The following is a 25,536-nucleotide window of genomic DNA, read 5'->3' on the forward strand; positions in this document are numbered from 1 at the left end:
TGTGAGCTAGTGCTGGTAAAGAAAGTCCAATAGTCACTGACTGATTTTGAAAAAACCCAACCAGAATATAATGTTCAAAAGCTTTTAACACCTCATGACTGGATCTTACAGAAGGTCTCAGAGAAATGGTGTTTACAAGTCAAATAATTCACTTCTAGGAGAGATTTATGATAGCTTATGGCTAAGACATATGTTCCAGAAATTGGGCCTTAGTGAACACAGTTACAAATTAACTGTATCATGTGGCAAATGCTTGAGTTCTTCCTTTCTTAAAAATATGATTTCAAGGTCCCTGGCCTTCATTCTATCTGATCTTTCAGGGAATCAAACATATATCCCTCTTAATTCTAATATATAGAAATTTATATGCAACTTTTAGAAATCAGAGATCCTGTTCTATTATCCAAGAATGTGAAGAGTATATTTATTTTTGTCTCAGCTTTCATTTAAATCAATCCCAACCTCAAAGCAAGACTCAAAATACAAAAGCTAGAAGAAACCTCAAAATTTAAGGTGCTTAAATAAGAATCACCTGTAGAGATGCTGATTCAGGAACCTGTTTTTAGCAAGCCCCCAAAGACATTTTGAGGTAGGATTCCCATTTTGAGAATTTAGATTCATCTAACTCAACTTCCTTATTTTACAAATTAGGTAGTTAAGGCCCAGAGAAGCAGATGACTTTTTCAAATTCACACAGCAGGGAAGTGTCTTAACAAGGTCTTAGTCTCTTGGCTCCTAGTCCAGTGCTACTTACACTATTGCTCATTGGATTTTCTGAAAACATTTATTTGAAGGATCCAAACATATAATGGTTATAAACTAAACCACATTTAGATCAGTCTCAGATTTTCAATTGCTGAAAGTCTGAGGTTCTGCTTCTCCGTGCTTAAAAGAGCTATGAGCATTCAGATCTCCTTGATTATCAATCAGCTCTTAATATGAGGACAATTGCAACATCTTAACAGTAATATATATACCACGATATACGGTAACTGACAGGCTAGCTCTCTTCCTTTATTGCAAACTCAGCCTTCAGAAAATAGCTGAGGAGAGAGGTAGTTTCCGAAGTCTCATTTTACATAGATATCAAGAAAACTAGGGTTTATAAATGCAGAGGCATTTGGGACTATGTGGAGAAGGCATGTAACAAACAAAAGCAGATTATTCATTTTTTCCTTATCACTAATACGTCTCTTGCCTTTTTGGTCATAAACCCTTAAAAAGCTTGATTAACTGTTCCATCGTCATTAAAAAAGAAAAAAAATCTGAATTCTGCTTTGACTTAGAGAAGTACTGGTTACTGTAAATATCAGTTTGTTGCTGTTTCCTTCCATTAGGCATAATGATTTCTAAATTTCTTGAAGTTTTGCATCTTTTTCTGTCCTGTTTTATCTTGTTCCCCAGTTCTTTTTGACAAATAGTTATTCTCCAACAAAAGTTTGAAGCACACTATTTTTGCTTTTTTGGATAGCAAAAATGCAAACCAGGGTGGAATGACTGGGGACTGGTTCTTTTGTCAAATGCTTAATTGGTGTCTATAATTACTAATTACTCAACTCTATTATTCATGTGTGGCTTATCCTTGGTTAAATGTTTGAACCTTGGGTTTCCAGGTCACCAGTCGGCTCTGCATACACATTCTCCTGCTGTCCGTGCTTACTCAGGGAAATCCAACTAATTTTAATACCAATCTAAGCACAAAAGCTCATTAGGAAGGTATATCTCCTGCCGAAATAAGGCATATAATGTATTCAAAAGCAAGTATAGAAGTTTTTAAAATTATTTGCTGTTTTAGATTACTCTTCTTCTCTTAACACAGAGTACTTAGAACTGAATGGGCAGTATCTGATCCTATTAGCTTGAGACACAAAGTTTCCATTTTTGTAGGTCAATAATAGTAAATTTTTAGCGTGTTCATATGTTTCAACCTAAATAACATAGGATACTTCCTTTCTCTTGATTTCCTCTTCTATTGCTCTCAATTTTTATTACAGATTTTCCATGTCAAAAGCTCATAAGCACTCACCACAAAGGCCATCCATATGTGGCTGTGAGCTGCACTCATACCAAACTACTTAAAAGTGCCAAAATATGCCCTATTGTATTTGGCCTCCTGATTTTGTTCCCCCTGCTTCCTGGTCAGAAGGCCTTTTGCTCCTTTGTCTGCCAGATGAACACCTACTCATCTTTTGAGATGTAGGTTATGTACCACTTCATCAGCTTTTCCCAGGATTCACCAAGGAGAATCAGACATTCTCTCTTTGGGGTTCACCTGCTCCCCGTCGGTTTCAATCTCAGCTCCTACAGCAGCATTGCATTGGTTGTTTACAAGTCCGTCTTCTCTAACAGCCTGTAAACTATGGGAAGGGACTGCTATTCATCTTGTTATTTCTAATGTAGTCCCTAGCACATAGGAGGTGTTTAATTCATGTTTGAGAATAAGGAAAAAGGAAGGGAGAGGGGAACAAGAAATAATTTCTATGATATCATAGGAATCTTACAATTGTGTTATTTTCTATGGGATTTCAAAGTTTGGAGGACGGACAATTGAGTTTCTTCCTGGCTTACTGAAGTAAGAAGAGAATTCATAATGCCTCTGATTTCATTCTTCTCCATTACACATTGAGGCAGGATTTAAGAGAATTAGTCATTTACCATAGGAGAGGCAGCCTTCTTGCCAAAGGAGATGGCAGCCCACTGGGAAGCAAAGGCCACCTGGCACAAACCCATCTTACTTACTAGAAGCCAACCCAGCTTATCTCCACTGTCTCCACTCAGCATAGAAGCTAAAGGATGGAAGCCACTGAGCTGATATAAGCAGCAGTCAAGGCAGTCATTTCAGAACAGTAAAACCAAACTCAGAAGCAGAAGTCAAGAAAAGCAGGGAGAAACATCTGAGTAGAATACAGCTCAAATCAGTGACACCCTGTGATCTTAGATTTCTCTTCTGTGTCTGCTGTTTTTCTATTCTTGGACTATGTTTCATCATGGATATTCTCATTGCAGTGGTCCACCGAATTTTAGTTCAGCCCTTATGGCATTCCACCCCACGTTTATAAGACAGTATAAGAACCTCTTGCAGAAGCTGCTAAACCACGGAGGCTGGACTCTATTGTAGTTTGGGCCAACGGCCTGATAGAGATCTTGGAAGTCCTGTACCATCATCTTAATTGTCTGCATCTTTGCCCCATCTTGAGTACAAAAGGAGTGTCCAGACTTCACCATTACTACTACCTTTCTCTTAATCAATCTCTAGTGTAAAATTAAAGATGCACATTACAGTTAGTCTAACTCTCTTTTCCCACATGATGGTATATACTCTGCCTTGAGAGTTTTGCATTGCCTCTAGCCCCTGACAGGTGGTGTGGGTTCCATCAACGTTTATTGAATTTAAGGGAAGAACCATTGGGACAGAATTCATGGAAAGATCTCCAAATTAGGCAAGGGTTATTACTCAGTCTTCCTTCATATATTTTTCTTCTCAATCTGGAAAGGCTGCTGATTTTGTTGTTGGAGAATAACTGAAAACATGAAAATTACATTTGAGGAAATTGACACAGTTGTTAACTTCTGAGACTGAACGTTTCCAGCCAACACACTGGATTAATTGGGAGATCTCCTTTTCTCAAGAAATGTTGATGATATTAGACAAACTAAGCACAAAAAAATACAAGTTCATAGAGGCTTACTGAGTTTGTTCAGACCATAGCATTATCCAAACCCATTGCTCAGATGCCTCTTTTTGTAGCCTTGGAAAAAAGGTAAACTGTTAAACAAATATTGACTATGTGTTGCAAGTCTCAAAAAAACCAAAATAGGTTAAAAAAGGCTCAGGGTGTCATGATTTTGACAGATTTTACTGGTTGGATAAAAACATCTAGTGTCCCAGTGCTCTGAAAGCATAAAAATTAAGAAGTGATTTCTGTTGACTTCTTATGGGTGAGACAGGTTAAACACAATTAAGAAAACTATTCATGGTTCATAAAGTTGGAATAGAAAAGACACATGAAATACATATTTGACTATGACTAAAAAAGTTCATCTTTTAGGTTGGCATACTTTCTCCTGAAGAAAACACCAAAACCCAGATTTTGTTAATTTTTTCGTGTTATTTTAACCAAAGCTTCTAATTTTATTATTTCCAAACTATTTTACACAGTGCCGTATATTAGTAAGCACATGGGTGCTAAAGGTCATGTTCCTTGCATCAGTCATTAACTATCATTGGCTTATACAATCTGCTATTCTTCATGTTCTAGAATCAGTAACACAGTCACTGTGTGTATTTTCTTATATTAAACAATATGTTCTTTGGTCTGCTATCAGTCCTCAGAAGAATTAAATGAGGTTGTTGATATACTTATGTTGGGCATCTTGATATTTGGATAATTTGGGCTTGTAAATTTAAAGTTTCAAGATAAGTGTACTTGGTACACCTGCAACAGCAGGAAAATGCCAGTATAGTCAGTGATAGAGCCCAGTCCAGATGCTTAGGACTTGTGAGAAGTTTAAATGTCAAAATATTTAAGGACTAAAAAATCCTGTTAGGTAAGGAACTTCAAAACCTGTCAAAACTACACTGCTAATGACTCTGTAATAAAACATGTCCCTGAGCACAGAGTGGAGGCAAGAAAGAGCTAAAGGTTTTACAACTACTAAGAAGGATGTTTCTACTGGGACACAAGCAGCAGTTATAAGAATCATCTATCACATAGTATACAACTGATCAAATAGGACTTGTACCTGATTTGGATATTTCAGACATCTAAGTCTTAGTTTAATATAGTGGGAATTAGTTCCTGTTACCAAGAAGGCTATTACTGAGTCCTGGGAATGGGCAAAAATTATTTGCACCTGCAAGAAACATTTCTTTTGTACCTACTTTATGTCAGGTACTTTGCAGTATTTATAAAAAGACACATATCTTTTTGGACCAGATACATTGCAAATATGCTACTACTACCAGTTCATCATATTGATGTTACAAGTATTTAAACAACCCTGCCAAATCTCTACAAAGAAGGTTTTTAAGCAGCTAGTAACCTAGAAAAATGAACAAGAGTTAGAGACCTAACAGAATTACAAATAGATGAAAATCTAAGTTGAAGAAGAATGAGGAATGCAAGGAAACCAGCCAGAGGTCTGAAGTCAGAGAACTGAAAGATTAAATAATTCTCCTCTAAAAGGAGAGAGAAAAAAGTAGAGTTGAAAGTTTAAATAAAAACAGAAAAATCATTCTTTCCAAAGGAAGTTAAATATATATATGTATATATATATGTACACATATACAGACACACACACACACACACACATAGGTGGAGAAAGTAAAGGATGATAGAAAAGATGGCAAGAAAATATCTAAAGTAAATTTCTGATTGTTGTGTATTATGTAAACAAATGTGCAAAGATATGTTCAGGAAAGCTGGTTTAATATGTAAATTCACAGGTGTTCAGTTTGATGAAGTATATCAAATCCACCCAAAGAGGTTTTTTAGAGAAAAAGTCCTTCCCACCCATCCCCACTAGAGGAGGGATCATGATTTGGAGGAGAAGGGATTTTAATATTGAAAAGTCTCCTCAGGGATACAGATTTCCTGCTCAGAGTTTAGATCCACTTCTTTGGTTGGTGATTTACTAAGTATGAAGAGATCAGAGCAGATGTTTGAGAGAAAAATTCACCTCTGGAAGACTATCACTCTTGGAGTGGGAGAAGTTACTTACCTGGAGAGGGTCCCGTTCACATATTGGACTTATTTCGGCCTGATGTCTGCTTCCTAGTCAAAGGGAACCTGGGAATGAGGGAAGTTATAGTATAGGAAGAGGGGGAAGGAGGTTAGGTCTGAGACTTTGACAGCTGAAAGGGAAATTTCTCCAGGTTGGGAGCCAATATCACAAAGATCCTGGTATATCCTAGACTCCTAATCTCTGCACAGGTTTCTTTCCTTTACTTTTTACTGGAGAAACACCTGAAAAGATCAGACAAATCTGAGAATGGGAACTCAAAAGGAGTTTTCCTGGCTTGAGAGAAAAGGGCAGGAGGAAAAGGTAAGGATGAGAGCTGTCTGTATCTCAGTGCTCAGGCCAGGATGCCACTGAGAAGTGAGGGGGCTGCTTGGGTGTTGTTTCTCAGGTTGTACTGGCTTCTCAGAAGGGACTAGGTTCTGGTAGCCTATGAGGGAGGGTTAGGTGGTAAGTGGCCTCTCCCTGTAATCAGTATATTTTGACCCTGGAGGAGCATGGGCAGAGAGTGGACAAAGAGCCAGGAATGGCCACTGTCTAAGAATGCCTTTGAGGAGTTTATCCCTGCAGGTAACTCCTTTCTTCAATAACAGTGCTTGAATGTAGAGGTGGAGAGGAGGAAAGCAAGGAAATCACAGATTCCTGCAGTGGAGGGAGTCAAGGGAGAAAGGCTTCATCATGGCCTCTCAGAGGTTGGAGGGTCTAGGGTGCCTGGAATCCCTGTCTCCTCCCTGGCTGCTTAGGGCCAAGAAGGATCTGGTTACAGGCTCAGTTCAACAAGCTTCTTCCCTATGCACCTTCTGCCACCACCCCGCGCCCCCACCCCCCCACCCCCAGTCATGGCAAAAAAATGACCCCTCTGCTCTTAGCTCAGTGCTTCCATTGTGAGGCATGCAGTGAGTGACCAAGTGTCCCCAATTGCCCATTTCTTACCCTCTGCTTTGTCTTTAACAAACTGGAGTTCGACTTCTCTCCTCCACACAGGACCCTGAACTTGTCCCCAAATCCAAGCAAATGCTAAAACACAGAACATGCTTTCTTTTCAGTTTATCCCCCAAATTCGTGGGCCACAGAGACACATTTCTTCTGAAACCAGCTGGTCACACCGTGGTTTACTCCCTCTCATCTGACCAACTTTCCCTACTGCTTATGCCCCTAACCATACAAAAGCCCGGTTTCTGTTTGATTTTGAGATGCTTGCAGATTTGTGAGATCAGAGCTTTCTCCCTATTGCAATAGTCTTTCTTTGTAATTAAAGTCTCTCCCTATGTAAATCAGTCTGGATTTTTTTTTTTTTTCCTTGACGTTAGTGTGTAGCTGAGAGTGATCCCGGGTAAGTTTGAGCCCCACTGCTGGGGAAGGAAGTCTTGGGGCAGGGGGTATTTGTCTTTCTCTTCAGAATGGCGAGGAGGCCAGAAAAAACACAGCTCTCTCTTCAACTTTCCGAAGAAGAATGAATTTCTAAATAAGGAGGTTTGAGGCTTGCGCTGTAGCGGCCGCTGGCTGGGCAGGGGAATTGTTGGTTGAAAAACACAGTTGCGGTCACAGCTAGGAGCGAGGGGTGTGCTTAGGGGCGGTTTTCGAGAGGAGAGCCAGGAGTGAAGGATGGGACGGGCGAGGTTATGAGTGGAAGGTACGTGAAGAGTTGGTAGAAATCGCGCTCGTGTGGGCAAGTTAGATGTGGCGGAGGTGAAGGGGAGTCGCTGAGCCTCGGTACCCCGAGGTCCTGGAGCGGCGGCAGAGGCGGCTAGAGCAGCAGCCGCAACAGCGAGCGGGACGGAGTTAGGACCGCTCGGAGCGCCCAGGTCTCGAGGTAGTATAAGGTTTGCAATCCTTCCACTTGCTGGCAGTTGCAGAAGATCTGCTTTTAAGTGAAACGTACATGCCACCCCTCCAAGGGCTGCAGCTTCCCCCGGCTTGCTTCTTTCTCTTCTCAGGCCCTCCCTTGCGCTCACTCTGTGATTCGTACTCGCGCCTAAGTTTGCAGAGAGCTCGCTGCCGGCTCGGAGCCGGGTCCGGCCAGGAGCCGCGGGCGGGGTCGGGAAGCCAGTGAACGGCAATCCAGAAGCATCGTGGGCCATGTATATTTCATCAAATGGACTTTGGGTGCGTCGCGTCTCGCAACCATCAACGCTATGTGCAGTGACATTTCTGACTTGAGTGGAGGAATGCGCGAAGCAAGCCCGGACGAAATTGGTACTAGAGGATCTTCTTGGCGCCAATGCTAATTGTCCTGATTTATGTCCCTTCTGACTAAGCTCAACGTCTTCGTCTGAAATAAAATGAAACCTGTGCCAAGCGGGGTAGAACCACCGGGCCGCTGGTTCTGATCCCCGGGAATCAGGAAATCGTCCTGCAGCTGAAAAAATTAAAAAAAAAAAAAAAAAGGATAGAGAAAAAATAGAAAAAAAAATCCCTCAGTAAAAGTTTAAGGCGAGAAGTGGCAGAGGCAGTGGCGCGGGGAGGCGCGGAGGAGAGCCGGCAAGCAGAGGACTGGGCTGGCAAGACCTCCCGAAGGCTGCGATTTCATTATTAATATCACTATATTTTTGGAGGGAGAGGCACCTTTCTCATCTTCTCTTCCTCTCCGCCCGCCCCTATACCCTCCCCCTCATCTACCTGTCAAAGTCACTGATCTTTTGCATTTCGGAAGAGGACGTCAACGGGAAGGAATTCCCCCTCTCGGCTAGGGCTCCGAGAGGGGGCTACGCGCAGGAGGCTCCCACCACTCCCCGGGGCCGGAGGCGAAGGTAATTAAGCGGCGGGTAGTGGCGGCCGGGCGCGGGGCTTCGGGTCCGCTAGGTCCTCTGCCGCCTCCGGCCAGGCGCAACCTGGACCCCGGGGGTGCGGCGGCGGGGCCGCGGCGCTTGGGTCCACACGCCTAGCTCTCCCGCTCCTCCCGCTCTGAAGAGGCTCGGCGTAACAGCCGCCGCCCGCCCAGCGCCGCCCGGGGCTCCGCTGCCGAGGCCGCCGCCCGAGGCGCACCAGGCTGGGCCCGGCCGCCGCCCCGCGCCGTCGGCTGGGTTCCCGCCGGGCGCCTAGCGAACGGGCCTCACGGTGAGTGCCGCCGGCTTCCCCACCCGCCGCGACCCGCGCGTTCCGCCTTTGCCCCTCTCCCTGCCGCTTTCCTCCCTCCCTCCCCCCGAACCTCTCCCCGCCCCCCCGGCCCGCCGCGCAATCCACGGGCAGGAGGGAAGGCTCCGGGTGGGCGAGGAACTTTGTGAAGCGCCATGTGGAGGCAGCGCGCGCGCACACACACCCCGCACACTCTCACACCCATACACGAGTCTTCCTGGTGTGCGCCCCGGGCAGGTTACGTGTGTGTGTGTTGTACTCGGTGCCTGGACTCACAGATACACAGCTCGCTCTCCTCCTCCCCACCCCCGACACCTGACCGCACACAACGCATCGGAGGGTTCTTTTTTCTTTTTCTTCTCTCTGCTTTGCCAGTTGTCCTTGCTTGGGGAAAAAACTTGCCCTCTTGCCGGCCCTGTGGAGCTGGTGGCCACACTGAGCTTTTGAAGTTCCTTTCTTTTAATCTCCTTTATTGGTGCGAGATTAAAGCATTACTATCCCATGTTGTGCAGCTGGGGAGAAGGGAAAATTGAAAGAGGGAAAGACTTGGTGTAGGAATTTCATGTGGAATATTTTCTCAGGGGTTGAAGGATTCGGCTAGAGACATTGAATTGCTCTCCTGTATGGATCTGTGGATATCTATATATAATACAAATAATACTGAATATTATTGGGCCCCAAATAACCAATTAAGTGATTCAGACACGGGAAAACTTAGATAAGAAAAGAAACTGCGCCCTCTGCTGTTTATTTTAGTAACCTCGCTCGGACTTCTTTTTTCTTTTTATCTTTTCCAGAAATCCACTCAGGAGGTTGTCATTTTACAGGGCAGGGGAGGAAATTTTCTAGCGGAGATTTTAAGCAACTTTATTTGGAAAAGCTGGAGGTAGCGTTTCCATTCTCGCATCAGGTATAGATTTCCAGAGAGTAGAGGCTTTTGTTTCCCACTTCCTCCCCCAGTCTTCCCAGGGAATGGTAATGGAACCGCTCATTATCATAACAGTTTGTCAATCTTTGGAATGGAAAATTCTGAGTAAGATTCAAAATTCCACTAAACATATGGTGTATCTGGCAGTAGATTTGCTCTAGAAATAAGGCCCTATTTTATGACTGAAAATACTAAAAGTTTTCTTATCTTACAGAATTGGGGAACAAAACAGAAGAATTTTCTAATAAAATCATTTATTCAATACACTTAATGGTTCAGCTTGTTAGAAAAAAGTTTTCTAGAAATTTTCTTTTTCGCAGTAGCGGCAAGGTTTTTCTTATTTGTCTAGTCCTTGAGATCATCTCTAAAAAAAAAAACCTTGGGGAATTAACAACCCCAGGTTTCATTAATTAAGTATTTTGAACTGTAACTTGGACTGCCTTAAATGCTCCCCATCCCTTCTCTCTTTGGCAAAGGAAAATCAGCTCCATAATTGTTCAAGATTCTTTTGGAAGATAAGTAACTTTCAATTTTTCATTAAGATGAAATTCGGTTCTTTGCATGGGGATCAGCTTGCAAAGAAACAATGTCTCAAGTATTTCACACAGCAGGTTGTTGTAGCTTACCATATATAAGGGATCTATTTTCCTTTTCTGGGTGCCATGAAATAAGATCTATTTCACCACTGTAGACCAACATGAGGGAATTCAAAATTCCATATAGTTGGCTATTAATTTGGTGATACTTCCTATTGTGAAATTTTAAAAGGGTAATCTTAACATTTTGTAAGAAAACAGTTGATCTTATATGCACATAAGGCTGTTTTTCCTATTGAGATTTTTGTTTCGTCAGCTTGCACTGGGTAGGTGTGCTAAAATGATTCAGGTTAGTTTTTTTAGGAGAAGGCTAATGTATTTTGCTGTTTCCTTTTGTGTATTTGTAAGTGGTGCATATACTTGTCTTTGCCTCTGTTGTTATTCTGAAAAAACATCAAATAGTAATGTTAAAAAAAATTAAACTATTGCATGCTTAGTTGATATGCTTTCTAACTGTTGTAAGGATTTGTAAGAGAGAGTTTTAGAGTTACAAAAACACCAAGTCACTTGGAAAGAAATAAAATGTCATAGAACTCAGAAAATTAATTGTATGTTAACAGAAAAACATGTGTGTATGAATGTGTGTGTATAGGTCAGTAAAAGACTTAGCATACTTTTAAAAATAATTTTATCTTCAGAATCCAGAGTTTTGTTTCAAAACTTTAGGTGGGTGTAGATTTTCTCAAATGTGTATTTGAAACCTTGGATTTCTGAACTTCTCTACATGACAATGAAAGATTTGTTGTTCTATATTAATGAAATAGCATATTTATTCTAGACTTAACTGATTCTGAAATAATTTTATGTATTATCCCATCCCCAAACATCCTGCAAAATATATGCTATCTAATTTCCCTAATCATTAGTCCCTTGGTGAAAACAGAGATCTTCCAAATCCTAAGGTGTGTTATTTGGTTTTATTAAGAATCTCATGATAGGCGGTTGCTCATAATACCCAATCAAGTATGAGTAAAATATGCCAATGATATTGCAGTACATGTTAAATTCCTTATATCTTGAAAGACAGTTAAAGGGATAGAAGCAAATTAAGATGACTCCCATCTCCCATTAAGATGACTAGAAAATGCTTTCTTCACAACAAATAAATGCAAAGAGCATTCAATATATGTTAAGTATCTCATCTAGTCAATCTTGTTATGACAGTGTTGGAAACTGCTAATTTTGATAGGTTATGGAATTTGGATATGTCTTTATCCCCTTATATTTTTCACTCAATGGAATATGATTATAGTCAATGTTCTTTTTGTTCCTTCCCATTCAGAAACATGCATATTTATAAAATTCTTAATGTCTATGAGGAATGAGTCAATAGCTGTCTATTTCAGGTGCCCCTGAAGAGCTGAGTGTTTATGGAATAAATAGCCTACTATCACCACCTCTCCTCCTAGCGAGATTATACAGTAAAACAAATGCCGAGAGCCAGCTAGAGTTAGTGGATTTACTGTCAATATTTTCCTCTCTGTTGATGAAATTGTCAGTTGTTTTTGGAATGTAATTGTCTATAGTTTTGATCATTGTTACTTCCATGTAATGTTTAGGAGGCTTCTTTTCTAATGAAAGAAAGGACCTGTGAAATACCTTCTGCAAAGTTAACCCAAAGTGGAAGGGAATTAGCTACAGAATCCTGGAAAAAGATATGTTCCTTGTATGCAAAGCCATTTTATAGCCCATTTTAGTCCAGATCAGTAACATCTATCAACTTGAGGGCATGATGTAACTTTGTATTTTCACAGCGGCTTTGCAAATTTATATACCAGTCAGAGGTCTATGGAGTACTCATGGCATATTAATGGGTATTTCTATCAAAGAGGACTTCCCCAAAACTTTAGTGCACCGGTAGAGATGATAGCACTATTTGATTACAGTGAGTTCCCAAGGTTCGCAAAGTAAAGAACTAGAACTGAGGCCGCGCACAGCTCTTCTGAAGCTGCTCACATTCACGCGATACGAACACCTGAGACAAATTCAAAGCCCACGTTACTTGGCAATTAGCTCAGTTATGGGCAAGAAGGGATTGGTTTAGTATATTAAATCCCCGAATATGTCATTGACTGTCCTTCTCATAATTGGTTTGCCTGGCTATTTGCTGTGATGACCTAGCTTTTAAGAAGCTATTGGTGATTTTAACCTAGTTGAAAGCATAGCCAGATGGGAACTGGTGCCATTAGGTAAGAGAGGTTAAGGGGTAAATAATATCCTATTTTAAAATCATTTTATTTTCTTTGAAAACTCCATAATTATACTTTAATAGAAAATTCCTGATTTTGACAGAGGCTTCTTTTCCATTGTGTGTCATGGAAGTTCACAGATTTAATTTCTTTCTAACTTTAAATTAAGAGGATTTTCTTTGAAATGTATGTGGCACTGAAAAGTAAGGAGATCCTAACGTGAAGGATCCGCACTAAGTGATGCTACAAACATAAAAGTTGGAATGAAATCAAATAATTACGTTAAAGAACAACTTAGTGACCCTCTCCTCCTGATCTGTAATACGCTGCGGTCAATATCTTTTTCTGTGTCAATGGGAGCTCATTAAATGTAAATTCTGCAGACTGACTGAGCCATGCCATATTAGTGCTTGCCAAAGCCTGACATTTTTAATACATTAATAATATGTCTGTAATGTAATGGAAAACTGTTAATCACAACTGGTTATGTGCCAGAAATTTAAGCTATAATTGGCTGCTTCTTGTCAAGAATGTCTGTCGCACAGCCCTGCAACCTCCTAATATTCAAATGTGTTGCACTCCTTTGCATTTTTTTTGTCAGCTTTCTAAATTCAATCAATGGTGTAGTCCATAATTCTGTGTAATGACGATCATTATAATTCTGGTGTACTTTAATGAGAATTCGTTACACTGGGATTGCTGTTGTGTCAGGAAATAGTAACAGGTTCCCACACATTTCCCTAGTGGGAAATTTTTCCAAATTTTTAACATACATATATATGGTCATCCTTTATTTTGTGATTCAAGTGAGGCAAAAGGTGGATGAAGACAGTAGCCAAGGATAAATAGATTAGGGGGATAGTATTTATTGATTAAAAAATGTGATGATTAATCTCAGAGAATTCAAATATATACTTAAGGGCATATTTAAAAAATAATATTAAAAATTAGCTTGTAGTGCTCACTCATTTCAAACTCAAAGCAGTTCATTCCAGGTCTTCAAGAGTGTATGGTTCTTGATAAGTAAGTTGTTATATTTGAAACTAAGAATTTAATAATTTCTGGTGTAGTAGATTTTACACTGCTTCAGTTATAAGGCCAACTTTCCCCTCCCCTTCATCCCCCCCCAAAAGTGTTTGTTCTTATTATAATAGAAAATGTAAATTTATATTATTTTAATACTTTTCGGATTATTGTCAAAAGTCCGCTGTTTCTGAAAATATCAACTTAAATTACTAATGAATCCGAAAAAAGCAGAAGGCTGTAGTAGCCACAACACATGCTTCTCTGTGATTTTTTTTTTTTTGGTTTAGATTTCAAAATGTACTCAACACTATATAGTCTTTACATTATAAGAAAGTGACAGATTCAAATCTGTAGTTTATACATGTTTAGACAAACTGCTAATTATTGCTTCATAGTAACTCAAATATTCAACACTTTTCCTAATAGAAAATATCACAAATTACAGCAGTATGATAACATTTTATGAATTGAATATAATGAAAATTGCACTTGTATCCATAAAGCAATTATTATAAATTACTTTGCTATGGAAACACAATTCAGCCATCTGTTGGCATTTCATAGTCTCTGTGGCTTAGTTCATTTTAAGATGGTACATTATTTAAATATAGTGAATTCCTTTTATAAGATTTTGTGAGGATAGTGAACTTCCATATTTAAACTGCTTAGTGTGAATTGGAGGGTCTATAATGGTATTTCCTAAAACTGTAGGCTTTTTTGTCATTTTACATTTAAAAAATAATTATTGGGACTATGACAATATAAACCAACTAATTAAGCAGATACGCTTTTCTTACACCTGGATTCCAAATATTATAGTTTGTTTGGATTTAGACAGTGATTTCTAAAGAGAAAAGTTGCCAGTTAAACTCACTAATGATTTATACTCACAGTTATGTAGGCTGTATTAGCAGTTAACCAGAAGTACTTTTAAACAGTAATTTTTATTTTCTCTTAGTGCCATATTATTCTGCTTCATGGCCTGTTAACTCACCCTCGGCTCTTTTTATATGTGCATTTTAAATTGTGCGTTTTACTACAGAGCTTTTAGTTTTAAAGCAGCATATAATATTAGCCTTTGGGACAAATTCTCTTCTTCTGTTACAGAAAGTAACTGCAAATGCAGATGTAATAGCTATAAAAAGATATAAGAAAATAGAAAATTCTTACGAAAGGAAAATTTGCTCCTCTGGTTTTATTTTTGAATTTTTTTTTTTCAGGGAGCCAAGTTATCTTTATCACTAAATGCAACTAAACAAAAGATGCTAAATTCTTCCAATATAATGAGCAAATCCAAAGGGAGAGGCTCGTGCCAACAATGCCGGTTTTCACTCCAGTTAACAAAAGCTAAGAAATGTACAAGGAGTTTGTAGATTTTTAGGGTCTCTTTGCTAAGAGACAAAAGGCGTAGAAGTAGTTATCACTTCTTTGTCATTGTTATAAAAGCGCTCATTTCCCCCATTGTACTCCTGGAAGATTTTCCAGCACTGCAATATCTGAGAAATGTTTTAATCTAGCTGCTTGCTCTCAGTTTTGTCAAGATGGAAATATAATTTTTGAAGCGAAAACCTGTAACTCACCTGGAACACAAACATCTGTCTTTGTTACGGAAGTGTTAAATCCTTCATTTCAAAATTCTCCCCAATGTGAATGATTTCTGTGGTTTGCTCATTCTAGCAAAGTAAAGGTTGTCCACATTACACCAATTTGCTTCATATTGCATCAAACCTCCCAAATGCCAACATAGCATACATTTTGTAATGCATTGATTGTGGGACAATAACTCTTATTTTTATTGTTTCTAAAAGGGTGTTGGTGCCAGAAGAAAAGAATGATTGATGGGAAGCAGACACCGAGCTATAGACACTCATCCTTTTGCTTCAGATACTGATACCTCAGTGCGCCTGAGCAACGCTTATGAGCCGTGAGCATCTAGGATCACCCAGGGTTATTGGATGTACAATAGGAGAGCCATCAATTTGCTAGATCATTATCTGCTGCTGGACATCTTTTACAAAAACCAAACTAGACCCAAGTCTAATAGATATGTTCTAAGACAATGAAAAAGCTGCAAGTTGTTGCTAATGCCTAATGCACAAGTATGCTAGGTTTCCACCAAAGTCCTCAATATACCTGAACACGCGCAATATCCGAATCCTTCACTTTTAGTTTTGGAATCTACTTTGAAGTCTCATCCTCTTTTTTTTGTTTGTTTTTTGTTAAATATACAAACCTACCTACCTATAGACATACATGTATATGTAAAATAGAGACCACAGATAATCAAACCCGGCTTTTGTTACCACGAAGATTGCCAAGAATTCAGAGATGTATTTGTCAAGATTCCTGTCAATTCATGCCCTTTGGGTTACAGTGTCCTCAGTGATGCAGCCCTACCCTTTGGTGTGGGGACATTATGATGTGTGTAAGACTCAGATTTACACAGAAGAAGGGAAAGTTTGGGATTATATGGCCTGTCAGCCGGAATCCACAGACATGACAAAATATCTGAAAGTGAAACTGGATCCTCCGGACATTACCTGTGGAGACCCTCCTGAGACATTCTGTGCAATGGTGAGACAACCTTTTTGAATAGAATATTTCATGTTAAGTGCGGGCATGTTGTATATGCATACAAATGTGTTAAGTGTAAAGACTCAACTCAGGTAATGAGCTGAATCTGCAAGTGGCAGATTTGTGCTAAACAGGCTAGCTTCATTCTCAGTGGAGGCCTGCACCACCTGGAATTACAGTTTGCACAGTTTGCACTGGAACTTACCTTCCTGCAAACCAAAGGTTTCACTGAGACAAGTGCACTGAATATAAATTATATAAAAAAAAAGTCCACTGAAGTTTAAATTTCAGATTGGAGATTGGGAATATGATTAGGCTATATGTGATATCATAAGGATAAAACCCATTGGTAAACCAACTTTAAAAACACAAAGGTTTCTTCACATACATATTTAAATTAAGGCTAGTCCCATGTTCCATAGTTCAAGGCTAGAGTAGATGTCCTGGTTTTCCTCATCAGGAAACTGCTATGGTTAGGAGACCAGTGAGAAGGGGAGCAGAAGACGAGACAGGGGCTAAAACCTCATGAGAAGCTTTTCCAGAAGAGTCTTATTTGTCAACTTATGCAGCCTCTTGTTTACAAGGGTTGTGGTTTTCCATAGAAAAGTTTGGAATATGGAAAACATGTTTATTGAAAAAGTAATGATATGGAGCATACAAATTCAAATACTCTCCTTTTGATAAGCAAAGTTAGATAATTTGTTGTTTTCATAGTATATATAAGTCTTTTTCTGAGTGGTAAAGTAAATGGGATGTGAAAAGGTAATATAGGAGTGACAAATTGAATTTTCACTAGAGATGTTGCTGAAAATATACCCATAAGGTATTAGTAAAGAGTTTGGTGATTGAAATGATGTAAATCAATGTGCTAAAGAATTCAGACAATGTGTTCATTTGGTTTATGTTGTTGCTTTTTTTTGTTATAGGCGGTCTTTATTTGATACAGGAACTGTTGTGGTCCCATTTTTCACCACGTAACAGATGTAATCGTATGGCAGATTTTGATAGTATCCTTACCTGACTTTATTATCTTGAACCTGGCCTGGCATTTTCAGGATAGTAAAACTATTAATCAAAGTAGCATCTGTTCACAGTCCCTAGTGAGTTAAATTAGCATAAGATCATCTTAGACCTAGCACTGTAGAAAAGGTTTTGTAACAGGAAACAGTTTTGAGCACTACACAGTGCTTTCACCTAAAAGCTAAGGGCTTGCCATTTTTCAGAAGTGCCTTTGGGGACTGGTTTGAATTATAGTCTAAACCTGATTTTGCGGAGAGTGAGAAAAAGAGCTTGGCTATTAGGTGTCACTATGACTAAAGTGCTCTGAAAGACTAAATATTTCAAAGAGAGGACCGTCTCTCTGGGTAGCAGGTATGTGCTTTGCAAAGAAGTTGCCTTTTAGAAATCAGAGACTTCCAGAAGAGGAGTTTATTCAAACACTTTAGGAAAACTATAATAAATCTGCAAAAGAGCAGGGACATTTTTTGGCTTTATGTAAGATTTTTAATAATCTCTCATAAAAGGTCATATTTAAGATCTCATTGCAAGTCTGGGGTGAAATTGCTGTTCAGGTGACAGGTTTGGCCCAGAACTCCTTAGCAGAGGATGAGTTCTGGGCCAAATCTTCGTATTATTAAGAACACTCTAACTCTATATATTGGTTTGCATGCACTTGTAGCAATATGCCTCTTCTGGAATTGTTTAATAATTTACAGATCTAAGTAAAATAGCAAAGATCCTTTTTCACAGTGCTGTTTGTACTTGCATAGGCCCTGTATGATGTGTTCAACATGTGATTTGAATGTGCAGCTTCCCTGGTGTTAGCCTCTGGCAAGAGAATGCTTGCTCAGCACTGCTCCTGTCGGTCGTGTTGAAGGGTTTACTTGGTGTCTTTAGCATGCCTCTTTCTCCCATCTTGAGTGGGAGAGGGTGCATTATAGAACTTCTCACGCCTGACTTTTACAGTGACATGGTCTAAGGTCCTTAAACAAGCCAATTCCTACCAGTTTACTGGCTAAGTGATGTTAGAGACCAAAAGAGAAAAAAGTAAAATCGATATCCCTTAGCTTTCTCAAGTGCAGTAACATGTGTACTTTACATGTTTATGTGAAACTCCACAGGACAGTGTTTTAAAAGGCTACATCTTACTGTGATACAGATATTCAGAAGTCTTGGTGGGTTTAAGTTTGTCATTGGACAGAATTGTTTTCCATGGGAGAGTGTGAGGTTTGTGAGATGTTACCTATCAGTGCTTAATTTGGACTCCTTAATATACATTTGATTGGCATAACAGGTTTAATAAGCTATACTTTAAATACATAGTTTGAGACTATTTGTATGCATATTATATACCAAGTCAAAGATAGTGACCTAATATAGCAGCACTTCCTCTCTGCAGTTTTGTATTTTCCATAAAACTCTTTAGTGTAAGGTTTCCTGACACAGGCTGTAAAGCTGTTTCAGGATGCTGTCATATCAGACCTGTTTAGGTGCTCCTTAGCCCGAGGTCTAATGGGAATCCATAAAGTCATTTGTGTTATGACTTTCACATTCTCCCCTCCTTGACACACGCATCCATACCTGCTCCCTCAGAGTCGTTACGGCCTATTACATCAGGGCAGCTGCCACATAAGCACAATCACTGCTTAGCCCTGATATGTAAATGTTTGCTGCAAAATGGTTTCAGTAATCACCTGCTCAGCTAGTGACACCCTTATTAGCTGTGACTACAGCAGTTCTGAGCACCGAGGGGACATTTGGTCAGAGAAATACCCTATAATTCCCATAGCCAATTTATCTAATATAAAGTTGAAGTTCATTGGCAATGCGTTGAGAGTTTGTATTGCTGCTTTTTGCATTGCCTCCATCATTATATGCCGGTGACCATCCATGAATGCTACATTTACTTTAGAGTGAAATTTTAGGGAAAAAGGACCACATGATTCCATTTAACAGTAGATCTCTGTTTATTAACCTGGATAACCTACTTAATAACTCTTTAATATCTAGTGATTTTAAATTTTTGTATAGTAATAGTACCAGCATTTTAAACATTAGTTTTATGGGAGATTCTACCATTTCTACTTATGATAGTGAAATAGGGGAATAGAAATAGATATAGATATACACATATACATATATATGCATGAATTTTGTATATTGAGGCCATACATTTTCTTTTTAATTTAATCTGATATATTCCTTGTAAGTTGTCGATGGCTAAAAGAACTCTGTTTTTGTTAAGGGTGAAGAATCTGAAGGGTAGAAGAGGGTTAAGCATTTTTTTTTAGGCTGACATAACATGTTAGTATAGATCATGTCCTTCCTTCAGCCACGTAAAAGCTTCAGGTAGCACAGCTTTGTCAGAAAACACAGATCATCTAGTGACCACAATTTGTTTCAATTTGCATAAAGAGCACACAGGATGATCTGAACCTGTGTGTAAAGCTGGAGTGACAACACAAAGTTATGACTTGTTCTTTGTGTTTAGACAAACTTAGCTGTCATATCTCCATGCAACACCCCAGTGGCTTAAAAATGGCAAAATTATCTGCAATTATCTCCAGCCTGCAGCTCATTTTCTGGATACGTTAAACGGAAGCTTTCAAAAGAAGCCTACAGACGGAAGAAGTCATGGGCGTTTGTACAATTCATGGCACAGAAGTGCTGATGTCGCTAGAAATGTGAGCCCTGGAGTGCACCTATGGATTTCAGAGCCAATCAAATCTAAATTAGGAAACAAAGATTATTAAAAAGTCTTCTGTGCATGTAATTTTGACATAATATTCTGAGGTGGACATTCAGTGCTTCCCTTGGAGACCTTTGGCATCATTAATGCAGCACGCCTTTAATTACGTGTAGGTTCATATTACTAAAAAATGGAGAAAATAAAGTACTCTGAGGTGTAGTTAACAATACCCTAGTTATGTTTACTGAAATAATTAAAAGAAAGGGTATAATTTTTCTAAATAAAATGTCAGAATTTGAAATGAAAATGGATTTTCGTTAGGAAATTTACTCATGTGTGCCTGTGCTCTTGTTAGGCATTTATTCAAGCACCATAGCAGGTCTATTAATGATCATTCCATATTGTGCTATTTCCAGATAGACTCCTATTAAGAAAAACATTTTTAATTACCATAAGCATTGTGGATAGAGCATATTTCATTACGTTCAAATGGAATTTACAAAAGTCGTACAAAGCCTTCATGTTTTATAATTTTAAAGGAACCCAGTGGGATGAATGAGTGGTGACACATAGTCTCAGGGCTATCTATAACTTACATTTCTGATTTGGCATCGGCTCAGGTTGCGATCTGGTGGCTATCAGGTGGCTTTTGAGAAGTTAATTTGATAAATTTAGTTACGTTTTCAATGACAAGGCATTAATATCAATTTTCCAAAAACTGGAAATGATATTGATTTACATAATAGTCAAATAATCCTGCACTCTGTTCACGTGAAACATAATTTAATAAATGAATGAAGTTTTAATAACAGTGACATCTTTCATTTGAATTGATTTATCCCTTAATTATGCCAGAGTGGAATTTTTAAAAATCTTCAGTTCCTTCATTATTAACACTTCATTGTTATTTAGTTCATTATTTAGACTTACTTCTTAGAAAAGTTTAATTTATGTTTGCAGTGAATTAAGTTCCACAGAGATCAGTCTTTCTCATATGTCACTATATCAAGTATTCCCTTGTTAAGGAGCCAACAGTAGCTCCTTATTATCTATTGCATCAAGTCTAAAGTACTCTACCTGGTTTTTAAATCTGAGTGTTTACAACCTTATTTCCCATTACTTCCCATCAGGACCCAATGGCATTTCCAAGGGATTTAAGACTAGCAGTCTCATTGGAAGGGGACTACTGGATTTGGGTTGAGGCTGCATTGGCATAGCGTGCATGGTTTATGCAGGAGGCCTTGAGAGGGAGCTGATAAATATTATGGTGGGGCTAACCAAACTTAAAACCACCTCATGTCATTCATTGTTCCCAGACAGTGTTCTCTACGTGCACGAGTACCCTTGTCTCTGTTGAGCTAATGCACAAATATTACTATAGACTACTGTATGCAACATGAAGTGAACAGAACATATAGCACGTGCAAAACCTGGTGGTGGTGGTGAGAATCAAAGTCAAATAACATATGGTCCCTGCCCCCAAAGGAAGTAAAAAAGAGTCCTAAGCAAAATTAATACGAAGTGTTGTGTAGCCAGAGGATGGGGACGAGGACGTAGAGGTAAGACCAGCACTCATAGTTTAAAGGTGAAACATTATTTTGCTGCATATTAAAGAGCCACTTGGAAAATATTGTCTGGTAGCCAAGTGCCTGATGTTAAACTGTGTTTGAAGAAGACAAGAAAAAGGCTGGGTGCAGCAGATGGACCCACAGCATTTAAATGATAGCCTCGTGGCCTGGTTAATGGTAGATTTGACACCTTATATCTGGCAAGATGGAAGAGGAGCAAAAATTCGTAGAACCTGATATATATATGTATTTCTCAACTTAGGAGATGCTGAAGTATGCTGCATGAGATAAGCATGGCTCATATACCTGGCGCTCCAACTTCACACAAAGTTTAGGAGCATCATTTTACTGAATGCACAAATACAAGATTTTAAAGGTGAAACATGAGATCTCAATATAATTACTGCCTTGTAGTGGACTACTTTGAATTACCTCCTTCAGTTCCCAAAGAGGTAGCCTTGTCTGCTCTAGAGGAATATCACTTGAAAATATAAGAACTAGTGTCCTAAAAAACCCATAGTCTCTCTGGATTGCTTTGGGGTCTCTCAGGCATATTCTGTAAACTTTTGGTGGTGGTGGTGGTGGGGTTTGTTCTGCTTAGCTCTGGAACTGTGCGTGGGTCTTAGTCTGGCATCTTGATCCTTTGACGTTAATGACTAGTGTCATCACACAAAAAGTCCCTCATCTCATGTTTTTCTCTACTAAGAGAAGCAGAAGACATTCCTCTTGCTTGGAATAGTCTCCACTTATCCCAATTCCACCCATCCTTCAAGGTCTGTGTCAAGTTAGTTTCTCTGTATAGTTCCTGCCAGTTTCAGCTCTTATCATTCTCTTGACCTTTTAACTATGTGATTAAAATATATGCCTGTCTATCTACTCTACTATACTGTACCATTTAGCACTTCATTACATCTTATTGATTTATGTACCCACATACACATATGTTTCATGTGTTTACCTTATCCTGACTCTTGGTCTGGATCACTGCCCTTTAAGTGAGATAATATGTGAGACAGCCTCCTGTACTCTCTGATGCAGAGTAGGAGCTCAACAGAAACTATGTATTATATTGCATTTCTACCTTACAGCATTTATCATATTTCTAGGCAACAAATAAATAATAACATGTTTTTAACTGATTAATTCATCAGTTGATTGAATATAGTATTTGATTTTCTGGAATGTTTTCTATTTCTCGAGGACTTTTATCATATATCTGGTTTTTCCCTCTGTAAATTAAGAGACAACTAGAAAAATTTAGCTAATCCATTTGGGCAGCTTATAATGATGTTCTCAAAGGAGAGGTGGGAGAGAAAAATCTACTCTGAGTTTCAACACTGACAGTATGTATGAAGGATTCTTTTTTCCATTTCTAATTGAATCTTTTAAAAAATAGTTTTCCAAGTAAAAAATTTGGAAAAGATGAAAAACCTAACACTCAACATTGAAATCATTTTGCCATATTTCTTAAAAGTCTCTCTCCCTAAATATTGGGCTGGCCAAAAAGTTTGTTCTTCTTGGCCAACCCAATATAATATACATTTTGTTTTACAAAATTGGAATCATAGAATCATCAGATATAATTTTTCATCTTTTTTCATTTACTACTATAGCTTTATCATTTAGTTAGATCATTTATATGTGCTTAGAGAGTATGATTTGATAGCTATAAATATCCTATTATATGGATATATAATATTTTATTTAATTATGCTCCTACCTTGATGACTTGATGTTATTTTCATTTCATTTTTTTTCTATTGGTTACAATGCTTTGGTGAACATGTATCAGTATAGTTTTCTTTATTAAACCTACCCTTCTTCTCCCATATTCCAAACCTCCCATATTAAATGCATATGTTTTTAGGATGGTGAGCTCATCATATTGACTTTAGTTGAGGCTAAAGAGTTAGGCTGTATTCTTTTGCTCTCAAGGGTAGAATCCTACTGAATGGAAGGGGCATTCTCTGTGTGAATCTTGGGGAAAGAGGTGTTGGACTTAAAACAAGATGTAGGACTTAGGCAAGCCCCCTCTCAGTGGGCCTTGTTCTCTTTTGTCTGGACTTGAGAGAGCTTCTGGAGGTAGAAGGAAGACAGCTTCTGCCACACGGTAGAGAGCAAAGTCAGGAGACCTCTTTGGGAGCAACAAGCTGAAGATGAACAAATTACACCTTGTAGACTATACCTGTGGCTTTAAAACTTGCTTTAAGTTGATCCACAGTGAGAAATACATTTTATATTGGAACACAGTAAACACACACTTATCCACACACACACAACCAAAACAAAAGCTTTGAAGAACAGTCCTTACCCTTTTATATGTGCTATGCCTTCTGATATTTTTTTTCCTTTATATTCCTTTTTCTTCTTTAACAAATAATTGAAAATTACATATTGATGGTTGTGTACAAATTATAAGCAGTGTTTTTGAACCTTGCATAAATGGAAAAATAGTGTACACATTATTATATAGCTTCTTTCTTTTAAATTTAACAGTATATTTTTGAGATATACTGCTTTGTAGTATTCTACCCTATGGATATTTCTTTAATCAATCTTCTATTTAGAGACATTTAGGTTGTTTGTTTCTTATACTTTAAGGCTCTTAACTGGTGTCAAACTGTCCATCAGAAAGATAGTTTATCTATACTTCCTCAGTATTTTATGAAATGCCCTAGTAGCTAGATCCTCATCAATACTGGGCATTATATTCTTTTTTAAAAAATTGATTGATTGATTGATTGCCACATTGGGTCCTCGTTGCTGCACGCGGGCTTTCTCTAGTTGCGGTGAGCCAGGGCTACTCTTTGTTGCGGTGCACGGGCTTCTCATTGCAGTGGCTTCTCTTGTTGTGGCTCACGGGCTCTAGAACGCAGGCTCAGTAGTTGTGGCACACAGGCCACAGCACGTGGGATCTTCCCAAACCAGGGCTCGAAACCTTGTCCCCTGCATTGGCAGGCAGATTCGTAACCTCTGCGCCACCAGGGAAGCCCCTGGACATTATATTCTTAAATTTTCTTCTGATATAGGGCCCTAGCAGATAAATTATATAGTTTACCAAAAACGATATTGATGAAATTATCCTTATTCCCACACCTTTTCTGCTAAGATAATAATTTTTAAAATTTGGCATTGATATACAAACATATTGGAAGGGGAAAATGACATTTCATTTTTAAAGATGTATTTATTTACTTATTGAAAAGATTGAGTTTTTAAATATGTTTCTTGGCCATTTAAACTTTCTTATTCCTAATTGTAGTAGTTTTACTCCTTTGTACTTTTTGCCCCTTTTTAAACTTTTCTATGGAAGCCAACAGTTAAGTTAAAAGACATATATTTGGGCCTTTTAAACAGACATTATTGTTTGTCAGTTGATCAAGTTCAAAAATGAGTATCCTTTCTTCCAGAAGAATAGGACTTGTTTCAGAGACTTTTCCACACCCTTCATTTTGTGGAAATTTTACGTAATCTTGCCCTGGGTTTTGGTGGCATGGGGGCCATCATCTCAGGGCTAGGAAATATTCATCTGAGTGCCCCCTCAAGTCTTTTGTTTCTAATATAAAAACTTTGAGAAGTTGTCACTTACCCTCAGTAAAGCATTCCTTTTCCCTTAGAATCCGTCTTTTTGGAGACAGTTGCATACTGAAACATATTCCTTGTATAAAGTGGCTGGTGTGAAATCTGCTTTGGTTTTAATTCACCAGACCAATGGGCAGACTAGCTTTTCATGTGCTTTTTTAGATTTCAGAATTTTCTTCCTTACAAAAGGGGGAAAGAATGAAAGTTGTTTCACACAGCATCATACTGGAAAAGAACTTACTGAGATTGGCATGTTGTAAGTTTCTTCTCATCTTTCTGGGAATAGATATATTCTCATAGTATCAGTTCCATGAAAATTAGAGACATGACCTGAGGAAGAAACCAAAATTGGTTTTCAATTTTTGACCTACTTTGGAGCTGACTTCTAAAATATTAAATGAAGAATTGAGCTGGATGCTGTTTCAGCACAAAGAAATAGCCCTTTTGTTCCAGAGGGTTGATGTCCTTTGAGAGGTCTGGCAGCTGACATTATCATCGTCATGTCTGAGCAATGCTTTTTCACCATTACATATAACTTTCTGTTTGTTTTCTGTTGCTCTCTTTCCTTCTT

General features: G+C 38.7%; 1 protein-coding gene across 7 annotated transcripts in view; it reads left to right on the plus strand.

The window, feature by feature from the left end:
- Positions 1 to 15,881: 15,881 nt before the first annotated feature.
- NTNG1 (netrin G1) overlaps positions 15,882 to 25,536 on the plus strand; it is a 325,438-nt gene continuing 315,783 nt past the window's right edge. For all 7 annotated transcript variants that reach the window (XM_060006519.1, XM_060006488.1, XM_060006476.1 and 4 more), the window contains exon 1: positions 15,882 to 16,127. In XM_060006519.1, coding sequence (XP_059862502.1) covers positions 15,882 to 16,127 — 246 coding nt within the window. The remainder of the gene's footprint in view (positions 16,128 to 25,536) is intronic.

The sequence above is a fragment of the Delphinus delphis genome, chromosome 1 (genome assembly GCF_949987515.2).
Source record: "Delphinus delphis chromosome 1, mDelDel1.2, whole genome shotgun sequence".
Classification (NCBI taxonomy): Eukaryota; Metazoa; Chordata; class Mammalia; order Artiodactyla; family Delphinidae; genus Delphinus; species Delphinus delphis.